At 47.0% G+C, this 13670-nt stretch overlaps 1 protein-coding gene across 2 annotated transcripts in view; it reads left to right on the forward strand.

The window, feature by feature from the left end:
* The first annotated feature begins 3925 nt into the window (after positions 1 to 3925).
* Positions 3926 to 13670, forward strand: part of SH3PXD2B (SH3 and PX domains 2B) — a 228920-nt gene continuing 219175 nt past the window's right edge. The window contains exon 1 of one of the 2 annotated variants that reach the window (XM_040344537.1): positions 3926 to 4189. In XM_040344537.1, the coding sequence (XP_040200471.1) occupies positions 4118 to 4189 (72 nt within the window). In that variant the 5' untranslated portion in view covers positions 3926 to 4117. The remainder of the gene's footprint in view (positions 4190 to 13670) is intronic. The other variant, XM_040344538.1, reaches the window with a different exon arrangement.

Genomic DNA, 13670 nt, shown 5'->3' on the forward strand with positions numbered 1-13670 from the left:
AGCCTCTCTGTATTCACTAGGCTGTCTGTATCCACTAGTCTCTCTGTTTCTACTATACTGGCTGTATACCCTAGCCGTTATGTATACACTAGTCTCTCTATATACTCTAGTCTCTCTGTATCCACTATACTGGCTGTATACCCTAGCCTTTATGTATACACTAGTCTCTCTATATGACCTAGCCTCTCTGTATCCACTATACTGGCTGTATACCCTAGCCGTTATGTATACACTAGTCTCTCTATATACTCTAGCCTCTCTGTATCCACTATACTGGCTGTATACACTAGCCTGTCTGTATACACTAGTCTCTCTATATACCCTAGCCTCTCTGTATACACTAGCCTCTCTGTATATCCTAGCCAATCTGTTTATCACAATCCGCACCTGGTGGCAGCTCTCTGGGGACCCTGATGTAAGGGTGGCACTCTCTGGGGACCCTTATGTAAGAATGAGGCTCTCTGGGGATCCTTATGTTTAAGGGAGGCTCTCTGGGGACTTTGATGTAAGGGGAGGCTCTCTGGGGACCATGATGTAAGGGGGAGGCTCGCTGGGGACCCTTATGTTAGGGGAGGCTCTCTGGGGACCCTTATGTAAGGGGATGCTCTCTGAGGACCCTTATGTAGGGGGATGCTCTCTGAGGACCCTGATGTAAGGGGGAGGATCTCTGGGGACCCTGATGTAAGGGCAGCACTCTCTGGGGACCCCTATGTAAGGGGGAGCCTCTCTGGGGACCCTTATGTTAAGGGGAGGCTCTCTGGGTCCCTATTGAAAGGGGGAGGCCCTCTGGGGACCCTTATGTTAGGGGGAGGCCCTCTGGGGACCCTGGTGTAATGATACAATATAATGTAATGCATATATATGCAGGGAGAAGGGAAGGGGCCCATAGTATAGTAAAGTACCCTGCAGGGAGAAGGGAAGGGGTCCATAGTAAAATAAGTGCCCTGCAGGGAGAAGGGTAGGGGCCCATAGTATAGTAAAGTACCCTGCAGGGAGAAGGGTAGGGGCCCATAGTATAGTAAAGTACCCTGCAGGGAGAAGGGTAGGGGCCCATAGTATAGTAAGTACCCTGCAGGGAGAAGGGTAGGGGCCCATAGTATAGTAAAGTACCCTGCAGGGAGAAGGGTAGGGGCCCATAGTATAGTAAAGTACCCTGCAGGGAGAAGGGTAGGGGCCCATAGTATAGTAAAGTACCCTGCAGGGAGAAGGGTAGGGGCCCATAGTATAGTAAAGTACCCTGCAGGGAGAAGGGTAGGGGCCCATAGTATAGTAAAGTACCCTGCAGGGAGAAGGGTAGGGGCCCATAGTATAGTAAAGTACCCTGCAGGGAGAAGGGTAGGGGTCCATAGTATAGTAAGTACCCTGCAGGGAGAAGGGTAGGGGCCCATAGTATAGTAAAGTACCCTGCAGGGAGAAGTGAAGGGGCCCATAGTATAGTAAAGTACCCTGCAGGGAGATGTGAAGGGGCCCATAGTATAGTAAAGTACCCTGCAGGGAGATGTGAAGGGGCCCATAGTATAGTAAAGTACCCTGCAGGGAGATGTGAAGGGGCCCATAGTATAGTAAAGTACCCTGCAGGGAGATGTGAAGGGGCCCATAGTATAGTAAAGTACCCTGCAGGGAGAAGGGAAGGGGCCCATAGTATAGTAAAGTACCCTGCAGGGAGAAGGGAAGGGGCCCATAGTATAGTAAAGTACCCTGCAGGGAGAAGGGAAGGGGTCCATAGTATAGTAAAGTACCCTGCAGGGAGAAGGGTAGGGGTCCATAGTATAGTAAGTACCCTGCAGGGAGAAGGGTAGGGGCCCATAGTATAGTAAGTACCCTCCAGGGAGAAGGGTAGGGGCCCATAGTATAGTAAAGTACCCTGCAGTGAGAAGGGAAGGGGCCCATAGTATAGTAAAGTACCCTGCAGGGAGAAGGGAAGGGGTCCATAGTATAGTAAGTACCCTGCAGGGAGAAGGGTAGGGGCCCATAGTATAGTAAAGTACCCTGCAGGGAGAAGGGGCCCATAGTATAGTAAGTACCCTGCAGGGAGAAGGGAAGGGGCCCATAGTATAGTAAAGTACCCTACAGGAAGAAGGTTAGGGGCCCATAGTATAGTAAAGTACCCTGCAGTGAGAAGGGAAGGGGCCCATAGTATAGTAAAGTACCCTGCAGGGAGAAGGGAAGGGGTCCATAGTATAGTAAGTACCCTGCAGGGAGAAGGGAAGGGGTCCATAGTATAGTAAGTACCCTGCAGGGAGAAGGGTAGGGGCCCATAGTATAGTAAAGTACCCTGCAGGGAGAAGTGAAGGGGCCCATAGTATAGTAAAGTACCCTGCAGGGAGATGTGAAGGGGCCCATAGTATAGTAAAGTACCCTGCAGGGAGATGTGAAGGGGCCCATAGTATAGTAAAGTACCCTGCAGGGAGATGTGAAGGGGCCCATAGTATAGTAAAGTACCCTGCAGGGAGATGTGAAGGGGCCCATAGTATAGTAAAGTACCCTGCAGGGAGAAGGGAAGGGGCCCATAGTATAGTAAAGTACCCTGCAGGGAGAAGGGAAGGGGCCCATAGTATAGTAAAGTACCCTGCAGGGAGAAGGGAAGGGGTCCATAGTATAGTAAAGTACCCTGCAGGGAGAAGGGTAGGGGTCCATAGTATAGTAAGTACCCTGCAGGGAGAAGGGTAGGGGCCCATAGTATAGTAAAGTACCCTGCAGGGAGAAGGGGCCCATAGTATAGTAAAGTACCCTGCAGGGAGAAGGGAAGGGGCCCATAGTATAGTAAAGTACCCTACAGGAAGAAGGTTAGGGGCCCATAGTATAGTAAAGTACCCTGCAGTGAGAAGGGAAGGGGCCCATAGTATAGTAAAGTACCCTGCAGGGAGAAGGGAAGGGGCCCATAGTATAGTAAAGTACCCTGCAGGGAGAAGGGAAGGGGTCCATAGTATAGTAAAGTACCCTGCAGGGAGAAGGGAAGGGGTCCATAGTATAGTAAAGTACCCTGCAGGGAGATGTGAAGGGGCCCATAGTATAGTAAAGTACCCTGCAGGGAGATGTGAAGGGGCCCATAGTATAGTAAAGTACCCTGCAGGGAGATGTGAAGGGGCCCATAGTATAGTAAAGTACCCTGCAGGGAGATGTGAAGGGGCCCATAGTATAGTAAAGTACCCTGCAGGGAGAAGGGAAGGGGCCCATAGTATAGTAAAGTACCCTGCAGGGAGAAGGGAAGGGGCCCATAGTATAGTAAAGTACCCTGCAGGGAGAAGGGAAGGGGTCCATAGTATAGTAAAGTACCCTGCAGGGAGAAGGGTAGGGGTCCATAGTATAGTAAGTACCCTGCAGGGAGAAGGGTAGGGGCCCATAGTATAGTAAAGTACCCTGCAGGGAGAAGGGGCCCATAGTATAGTAAAGTACCCTGCAGGGAGAAGGGAAGGGGCCCATAGTATAGTAAAGTACCCTACAGGAAGAAGGTTAGGGGCCCATAGTATAGTAAAGTACCCTGCAGTGAGAAGGGAAGGGGCCCATAGTATAGTAAAGTACCCTGCAGTGAGAAGGGAAGGGGCCCATAGTATAGTAAAGTACCCTGCAGGGAGAAGGGAAGGGGCCCATAGTATAGTAAAGTACCCTGCAGGGAGAAGGGAAGGGGTCCATAGTATAGTAAGTACCCTGCAGGGAGAAGGGTAGGGGCCCATAGTATAGTAAAGTACCCTGCAGGGAGAAGGGGCCCATAGTATAGTAAGTACCCTGTAGGGAGAGACTTGGTTCTCTAGTGTCCTGAGGCAGAGTGTGTGGAAATGAGGAAGCCCACCATCCATAGAGGAGCACATGACACCCGCTGACTCACACACGGCTCCGTACTGTGGTGTAGTAACCGGGATGTAGCCAAGCTCCGGAGGGCCGTCCTGCTGGGAGTGGGCGGTCCTATAGAGGAGAGGGGAGGGATGAGGTGAAGTGGGAAGAAAGAAAGGCACATCAGGAGAGCAGCTGGAACTGTGATCCTGGCTCCTGTGCCGCTCTACAAGCCACTCATTATCGGGAGCAGCGCCGGGCGGACTGGAGGGTGGAAGCTTCTGGACCACACACACACAGATAGGTGTTATCTCCTGACTCGCTGTAGAAGGAGCCCGGCGGAGCCATGTCCAGGAAAAGCATCGTCCAAGTGAATGTGCAGGACGTTCAGAAGAGACGCAGCCCCAACAAGCACTATGTGAGTGTTGTCTGTATATAGGATGCTCCTAGGGGAGGGGGAGGGGGGGACTGGCCTCACCCTGCACCCCAGACAGTGCTGGAATGTGGGCTCTGCCAATCAGGACAGGCTGTGGGGGTTTGGGAAGCATGCTCCAGCCTAGACCACAGACATTTCCTGGGGAGAGCCATCAATCAATGGGGAGAGCTGAGCCAGGCATACATAGGAAGGTTGCTGTGACTGGTCAGTACTGGGTGCTTACTATAGACAGCATCCCACTCCTCACATATTACTCCCAGTCTTTGTGCTCATCCACACTGCCTGCATGCTGGATCATCTGATTTTACAGTGCAGCTGTCTGCTGAGATGCACCGTTTTCTTATTTTTTTTTTATCATATAAACTTTATTTCAGTGTCACAAAGTGACACTTCATTCATTTCTGTGTAATATACGGTGCCATGCAGGGTGCTGCAGTAGAATACCACAGTGTACCATTTCTCAAGCCCTGGCCAGGTTACCTCTGTAAACTACAGAATACCTTCCTGATAGTGTTATGGAGATCAGGAGAGGGGGATGTGTTCTGTAGTCCTGTCCTAGGGTGACAACGCTGTCCGTAGATACAGGAAATGTGCTAAAGGCAGGATCAGCAGGTAGAAAAAAGACGTACAGTATATGTAAACCCAACATTTGATATTCCCGATATGTGCCTGCTGTACCATGTACTGGTATGAAAAAGCATCCTGTTCTCTTTGTATTGCTTCCATTGCGCGAAATCCCTGGTGTTTTCCGGCCCATCTCTCTGTGTTCCTACGAAAAACTGACCACGCTAGGCATGAGCCCACAGTGTGGTCTGTTCTCTAGCTGTGCTGAAAACTCAGCCTGTTCTCCAATGATCAGACTAGTGATGCTGGCACACCTCCCCCCTGCACAGTCATTCACTGGGAGGAACAAGTGTGCTGTTGAGGAAAGCCCGTTACCAGCGATCCTGTGACAGAGCACACTTGCACTGATAATTAGGGCTCTGATCATCAGTGCAGCCTCATTAGTACAGCCTCAATAGTGTCCATCAGTGCAGCCTTAATAATGCCCATCGGTGTCCATCAGTGCAGCCTTAATAATGCCCATCAGTGCAGCCTTAATAATGCCCATCAGTGCAGCCTTAATAATGCCCATCAGTGCAGCCTTAATAATGCCCATCAGTGTCCATCAGTGCAGCCTTAATAATGCCCATCAGTGTCCATCAGTGCAGCCTCAATAGTGTCCATCAATGAAGAAGAAAAATTACCTATTTTCAAAATCTTAGAACAAAACATTAAAACTGCTCCCACTCCCCTTCTAACACCTATATCAGGGGTAGGCAACCTTAGATTGATGGAGATCTACTTGAACAACACTGATGAAGTTAAAGATCACCGGTCACAATGTGTCCCCCCACATTTTTTTTTTGATAAAATATTTTTACAAGAGAGTGCAGGGTTTAGGAGTGCGTTATGCAGGGTTCACCAGTGCATTACGCTCAGAATTCAGGGATCAGGAGTGGGCTGCATTCAGAATTCATAGATCAGGGGTGGGCTGCGCTCAGAATGCAGGGATCAGGAGTGGGCTGCGCTCAGAATGCAGGGATCAGGAGTGCGCTGCGCTCAGAATGCAGGGATCAGGAGTGCGCTGCGCTCAGAATGCAGGGATCAGGAGTGCGCTGCGCTCAGAATGCAGGGATCAGGAGTGCGCTGCGGTCAGAATGCAGGGATCAGGAGTGCGCTGCGGTCAGAATGCAGGGATCAGAAGTGCGCTGCGGTCAGAATGCAGGGATCAGGAGTGCGCTTCTGTCACAATGCAGGGGTCAGGAGTGGGCTGTGCTCAGAATGCAGAGTTTAGAAGTGCGCTGCAGTCAGAATGCAGAGTTTAGGAGTGCGTTGCGCTCAGAAAGCAGGGATCAGGAGTGCCTTGCGCTCAGAAAGCAGGGATTGGGAGTGCGTTGTGCTCAGAAAGCAGGGATCAGGAGTGGGCTGCGCTCAGAATGTAGGGATCAAGGAGTGCGTTGCGCTCAGAATGTAGGGATCAGGAGTGCGTTGCGCTCAGAATGTAGGGATCAGGAGTGCGTTGCGCTCAGAATGCTGGGATTGGGGGGAGGTGGGGGTGATGTGTAGGGTGGTATAGCAGTAACCTCTGCCACCCCATAGCACAGCGTCCTACCTGTTGCCACAGCGGAGACTGGGAGGCAGCTGTTCTGGATAGAGAGTGGTAGCTCCCATCCTGAGCTGTGCTTTCTCCCGGTCTCCGCTGTTCACTGATCACAGCAGCGGAGGAGGATAAAGGCAGGAGGGAGAGAGACCAGGACATGGTGCGGCGGAGCCATGGAGGAGGCTGGGAGGGGAGTGGACCGCGATCGACTGGTTGCCGACCCCCGACCTATACTAAGCACCCTGTTGAAGGGAGATGCTTATACTTCCATATTCTCAGGACACACTGGTCCAGTCACATGATTGGCTGGCTTTAGGGGAGAGTAAGGACAGCAAACAATGGATTCCCCATAGAATGGGCTATGTCACTGCTCAGGTAGTCCGTCGGTTGCCAGCACTCGCTCCTCTCCCCTGGAGCCGGCCACTGGGGATATCACATGACTGGAACGGAACGCCCTGGGGATTGATATGTATAAGCTTCTACAGGGTTTTTTTGGTTTATGACTCTTCGGATTGTATGCTGAGCTATACCGTGGTTATCTTGACGGCTAAGGTATTGGGAGACCAGACTTCCCACAGGCCCTATTAGACTGATGCAAAACAGTCTTTTCATCTGGTAAGCAGGCAATCTTATCCTTCCTCACGGGTGTATTGGTGACAGCTTACCTCACATCAATCAAGAGTCTTTCACATTGTCTGCACAATCCACTTCTCTTTCACAAGGAAAATTACTGGATAGAGTCATATGAACTTTGTTTCGTGGCTTTTTAAGACTTTTTCTTCATATATCCATCTGCATTTTTATGTTTTTTCCTATTCTGGCTAAATTTTCAGTTTATTCCAGAATGACTTTTTTTGTTTATTATTAATTTATATGAGCACAATATCATTCACTAGCGCTGCACTGTTTTTTTCTTCTTTTCTACAGGGTAGTCAGTATAGGAATTAGAAAGGGTGTGAGGGCTGGTTAGAGCCTAATTAGTAATATCCTTGAATTTCATTCAGTTTTTTTGCTCTTAGGTTTAGATACACTTTGTTCGATAATTTGCGTGTTATGTGAAGTTTGGCAACTAACCACCAACCAAAACAATGCCAACTATTGGTGGTAGCGGTGGTGTGATATATGGCAAACCAATGTTAGGCCTAAGTGCAGAAAGGAGATGATGAATACTCCGGCTTGTATTACTTGGTATAGATGGAGCCGTTTCCTTCCAGGCACTGGAGACACAGAAGTAGGACTGCCTGTTCTTGCCAATGTACAAAAACTCATCTTCTTAATTGCAACCTAGAACTGCGTCTGACTTGGCAAAGCGTTTTCCCTGATGTATGTGGATGTGCTCTGCTTAGCTGTAAGATAAAGGAGTGTCACCTAGTGACAGGGCAAGCATGGCAGTGCTGCTTCTTGGCCAGTCACTGAAATGTCTTTTATTGATGTGCTCAGTGCATTAGTCTGCTGCCTCTGTAACCGGCCCTAATGATTTATGTTTCAGAGAACGCCCCTTCCATTTGAATGCAGATCAATAATGTAGTAGTGCCCTGCTGGGGTGTGTTTTTCTGTATATAGTATTCAACATGTTTTTTGTTACATTCTGGATATTTGCATGTGAATATTGCTGTTTAATATATAAACAAATCCTGATCAGTGTTTATTTTCCAAAGCTGTTCTTTGCTGACCTCACTTTACATCCTTGTTACTAAAAGTTTCCTCTGAGCATTGTGGGCATTTAGCTGCTTGAGTCAGCAGATGTTTTGCTGATTTTGGAAATATTTCATTTCGTACTCAATAGTATCCTCTGCTTAGGAAACAAGGCATTGGTAGGAAAGGTCTTCATTTACTGTTCTGTGGATGTAAAGTGCATTGTTCTTGTAGTACTTGACACAGTCCATAGCTGTGCTTTTCTTTTGTTTAGAGGTTCTGTAAGGCAGTGGTCATCAACTCCTGTCCTCAGGGCCCACTAACAGGCCAGGTTTTATGTATTACCTTGTTGGAGATACAGACTAGAATGCTGAAATCACTGAGCAGCAAGTGATATCACCTGTGTTATCTTGCAAACCTGGCCTGTTCGTGGGCCCTGAGGACAGGGTTGATGATCACTGCTGTAAGGCTTCATTCAGTGTAGCAGCTTTCTGTAAGGGCCCTTTCACACTCACAGTGCGTCCGCGTCAGCACTAAATAGGGGTGCAACGGATCAAAAAAATCACGGATCGGATCGATCCTCGGATTAGGAGTCACAGATCGGATCGATCCTCGGATCAGCAAAAAAAAAAAAAAAAGACAAATCTTGTTACACCCACCTAATCACTATCCACCCCCCTCCACCCTGGTGTACAGACATGCTCCCCAGGTGAAGGTGTAGCTCCTACCTGCAGGTGCAGAGCTCACCGACGCTGTCTCCACATGTCTGCAGGCAGTTCCGGGTCTGTAGTGAGCGCGCTGAGGCGTGTCGCGCTGTGCTCTGACAAGCACACGGGGGTGGAGCAAGATGGCCGCCACTCCGGAGCTAGGCCTAACCAGGGGACTTTCCTACGGCCGAGGCTCCGGAGCGCTCCGCGGATCGGGTGGTGTGCCGATCCGAACTGGGTGACCCGTTCAGATCACGGATCGGTGACGATCCGTTGCACCCCTAGCACTAAAGCGCTGCTAGTTTTACTTTACTGTCATTTTAGAGGCACTTTTTGGCCGCTAGCAGGGAGCTTTTAACCCCAGCTAGCGGCCGAATAAAGGGTTCAAAGCACCCCAAAAATGCTGCTTGAGGGTCTTTTTTTGTATGCCCTGTCAGTACAGCGCCCCAGTGTGAAAGCACTCAGGCTTTCACACTGGCACTGCAGATGAGGCATTTTTCAGACACTTTACAGGCACTATTTTTAAAGCGCCTGAAAAATGCCTCCAGTGTGAAAGGGGTCTAGTAAAGACTGGCCACTGCTGCTCCCTCTCCTTGTGCAGGATGACTGGTCTTGTCTCCGCCCCCTCCTGTAGTTTTCTGCAGACAGCCTGTAAAGCAGTGGTTCTCAACCTTCTAGTGCCGTGACCCCTTGATAAAATTTCCCAAGTTGTGGGGTCCCCTAACAGTAAAATTATTTCATAGCATGGGTTGTCGGCACCCAAGGCAAGACAAGTAATTTGTGTCTCCGACTTTGTGACCTATGCTGAAATCAGGAGATAGGGTCTCCTCTAGCCCCTCCCACTTCATTCTTTACCAGTCAGCTGACCTCTAGTCTCTGCCCCCCAGCCATGCCATGAACTGAGTGGGTGGCTGTGAAGAGGCTGAGTGGGTGGCCGCGGGCTCCAGGGACAGCCCTGCTGGGCGGCTGCAAAAAGGCTAGGAGAGCGGTGTGGGCTTCAGGAACAGCCCAGGATTCGGTGACCCCTGGCAAATCGTCATTTGACCCCCGAGGGGGTCCCGACCCCCAGGTTGAGAACCACTGCTGTAAAGGGAGCAGCTGCTGGGCTCCTCCCACAACTGTTCTCTGCACAAGCTATGTACAGCACAGTGATGATGCCATTGTTACTTTTACAAGGTAATATTTGGGTTTTCAAAAGGAATTTGGTGCACACAAAATGGGTTTATATTGTTTGCAGCTATTAGGGAATATATTTTAACCTCTTGGCGCCCACAGCACGTGAGTATGTGGCCTCAGCAGGTGGACCTTGTCGCCAAGCGGCTGCATATATATTTGTGTGCAATATTGCCCTGCGCACTCCTGGCACAGTTATCAGCGGCTAACAGAAAGCTCCCGATCACTGCTTGCAATCGAGGGGTTTTTCCGATCATGTGACCTCCATTATGGCTGTCACATGATCATAAACCCGCCCTTCATCCTGTATCTTAAACCCCTTAAAGGGATGGGAAGCCCCGGGCCAAGGGGTTCTTTAACCTTTTTAAGAAATCTTTTGCTGAGAGAAATGAACATTTCTTGGCCAACAGAAGACTTCAGCTAGTAAAAATATGATTTCTGCAGATCCCTTGCGAGTCAATGGCTCAAAAAGTATTGATGCCTTTTGATCAGCACAACAGCCAGGCAATTCACAATTTCAAAATGAAAGCTCAGCAATGGCAACCTACATATTTTGAGTCAGGGATTCCCTCCATAAAGACCCATACACACGATCAGAAAATCGGAAAAATAATACCGCTTTCTAAGCGATTGTAAGATCATGAGCGCTAGTACATAGCTTTCGTCCAAAAAGGGACAAACATGAAAAATGTTCTCGTACGGTACCAGATTGTACGATCTTTTTTTTGTTTAATCAATACCGTTTTTGTCCAAGCATATATACAATATATACATTACATCACTTCCGAATTTTTATTTTGTCGTACAAGATTTTTCGTACTTTAGTAACCTCTTAATTAGAAAGAGGATGATAATTTGCCTGATAATCTTATCATGTGTACTAGGCTTTAGTCAGGAGAAATAATATAAAACCAACTGATAAAGAAATATAAAGTGAAAAGCTCAGTAATATAGGTTGATAAAAATCAGTCTATTGATACTGTCCCAGCGCTACTATGGGTATTGACTAATGCGATTCTGGTAAACCCCAAAAAACGCCAGTCATCAAATTAAATGTGGAGCAGTATAGCAGCTATTATATACAGAGTAAAACTTATTAAAAATATGCCTATGTCTTCAATGATCTATTACATTAAAAGTATAAACATTAACAGCGCTTGATTCAAGCTAAACTTGCTAGAATATAAATGTGTTACCACATCCTGCTCAAAATTGGTTTCTTATTGGAGTGACACTTGTATGAACCACCACTACCATGCACTTCAAAAATAAAATAAAATCCCAACCTCCAAGGGTTAAAACCCTCTCAATAGTCCTTATTAAAATTGAATTAATCGTGACAAAAACAAGATGCAAGATGAATTAAAATTAAATAGAATTGCGTCTATAGTCCTTTAAAACATGTTAGTTAATTTCACTCTGCAGCTCTTAGAACTTGCAGCAACTCTTGACAGTCCTAAATCCAAAAACCAGGCTAAATCTTTCAAAGATAATGCTGTAATGGCTGTGCTGTTGCATGCATTGACACGTAGGGATCCCCCTTAAAACCTCACTCACCAGATGGATGTCAAAACAGGCATGGAATGCTGGCTCTATGGCTGGAATGTATGATGGTTCAGCTGGATCTCTCCCCTTCCTTCTGCTGCCGTCTGGTGGGTTCAGGTAGTGCTCAGATGGATGCAATCATGAAATGACATAAAGAGACTCCACATAGTGTATAACTGTTTATTAACAAAAGGTGAAGAACTCTTCAATGTTGTGCTTACATTTAAAACTTTCAAATATGGCGCTTGTGTCACAATCTAAATGCTAGCTGGCTCTCACTCTCTGATGCTGCCTGGGGATTCCTCCTCCTGACGCCGTGAGTCCCGGGAAAGCCGCTCGCCTGATTGGACAGTCGGATCACGTGGCCACGCCCTGACGCGTTTCGTGATTGGATGTCACGTCTTCAGAGGGCGTGGCCACGTATCGTGAGTCGACTATATTTATAGCGCCGAGTGTTTCGCTTCGTCCGCCCTCCGCATGACGTCAGCTGTACTCTCGATGTATCGAAAGGGGGCTCCATGTGTCAGCTACAACCGCTGATAGGACATAGTAAATAAACTGTCCACAGCTGTTTGGTCACGCTGCACGGTCATCCATTATCTAACTGCAATGGACTCCCTGCGCCCCCTGTGGTCACATAACATAATGTTGGTGTTTGACCCCTCATCAGATATGCATTGCTACCACCAATACGAGTATAATCTCAGCAGGCTAATATTATTAGGTACCTTGTATGACCCATCAATGTACTCTAAAGCAATGCTTTATCCGATAGGGATCCTGACACCTAAGTTATCTGAATATATGTAATAAATAACAGAAACGGCAATATATGCTATTGCGCCTCTACTTATGCAAAATAAAACACATCCTTATAACATAAAGAGCATGCATAAATATGAATAAATATAACTATATCTGTATAAATACATTCTATTAGCAATCCCAAATAAATATTAAAAATAGTTAAAATGCATCCTATAAAACTATAAAATCCTGATGCTGCTATAAAAGAAGGACTTATAATGTTAGTAGCTAGATGTGGCTATGCTATCAGTACTAGCCCATTATTTATATTTATCTCTTTATGGGCTACTATACTGGTTAGTATTAGCTGTTAATCTGCCTTTATCATGTTAGTTCTCTTGCTGAGGTTATGGGGGATTATAACCTGCGTTTTAAGATGATATATAGTTAAAAGCATAATAAAATAAATATATTTTTTTAAAAAAATCTAAATTATTATCCATAATAAATGCCTAGATGCTAGAACTCTATTTCTGCTTAGTACTTAATGATTGCTTATAAAGCAGTTGAGGTCTAGTTCTATATTTAACCCTTTTGGGCTCAAAGTGTCAGTAAGAAATATCCACTTCGTTTCAGACTTGGAAATTTCCCGCACCATGTTGGCCCCTCTCCACTTACGTTGAATTTTCTCCACTCCCCAGAATTTTAAACCTATGGGATCCTGATCATGTTTTTTGAGAAAATGTAACGACACACTGTGATCCTCGTAACCGATCTTAATGTTGTAGATATGTTCCGATACTCTTTTTCCTAAGGTGCGTTTAGTGCGTCCTATGTACATGAGGCCACATGGGCACTCCAAAGCATAAACGACATGCGTGGATGCACACGTTATACATTCATTAATCTGGAACTGTCTTCCATTAGCTGTTGATGTAAAACTCGTTAGACCTCGTAAGTGGGTAGACACCTGTTGACATGCTTTGCATCGGCGGCATGCATGGAAACCCTTCTGGTCCCAGAACATCTGTAGTGGTTTTGGTTGGTCAAGTACCTTCTTCACCACCTGATCTCCAAACGAGGGAGTCTTCCTGTAAATGAAGGTAGGTGTTTCTGGTAATGTTGGTTTGAGTATCTTGTCCATGGTTAGAATGTTCCAGTGTTTCCGGAAGATGTTTTCTACTTCCTTATACTGTTCATGGTATTGGGAAATAAAGCCCCACTCATGCTTCTGATTGGGGGTTTTTTCTTTTGGTAGTAGTAACGTTTCTTGAGAACTTTTCCCTACGTCCTTTCTAATATGTTCTAATGAGTCATGGTTATAACCCTTCTCAATAAAACGCTTGGCTAAAATGGACGATTGTATCTCATAATCTTGTTCATGTGTGCAGTTACGGCGTATACGTAAAAATTGGCCTTTTGGAATATTCCTCAGCCAATGAGGATGGTGTCCACTTTGCACAGGTATATAACTATTCCTGTCTGTGCTTTTGAAGAAAGCTTTGGTGGTTAA

Source organism: Rana temporaria, chromosome 3 (genome assembly GCF_905171775.1).
Source record: "Rana temporaria chromosome 3, aRanTem1.1, whole genome shotgun sequence".
Taxonomy (NCBI): Eukaryota; Metazoa; Chordata; class Amphibia; order Anura; family Ranidae; genus Rana; species Rana temporaria.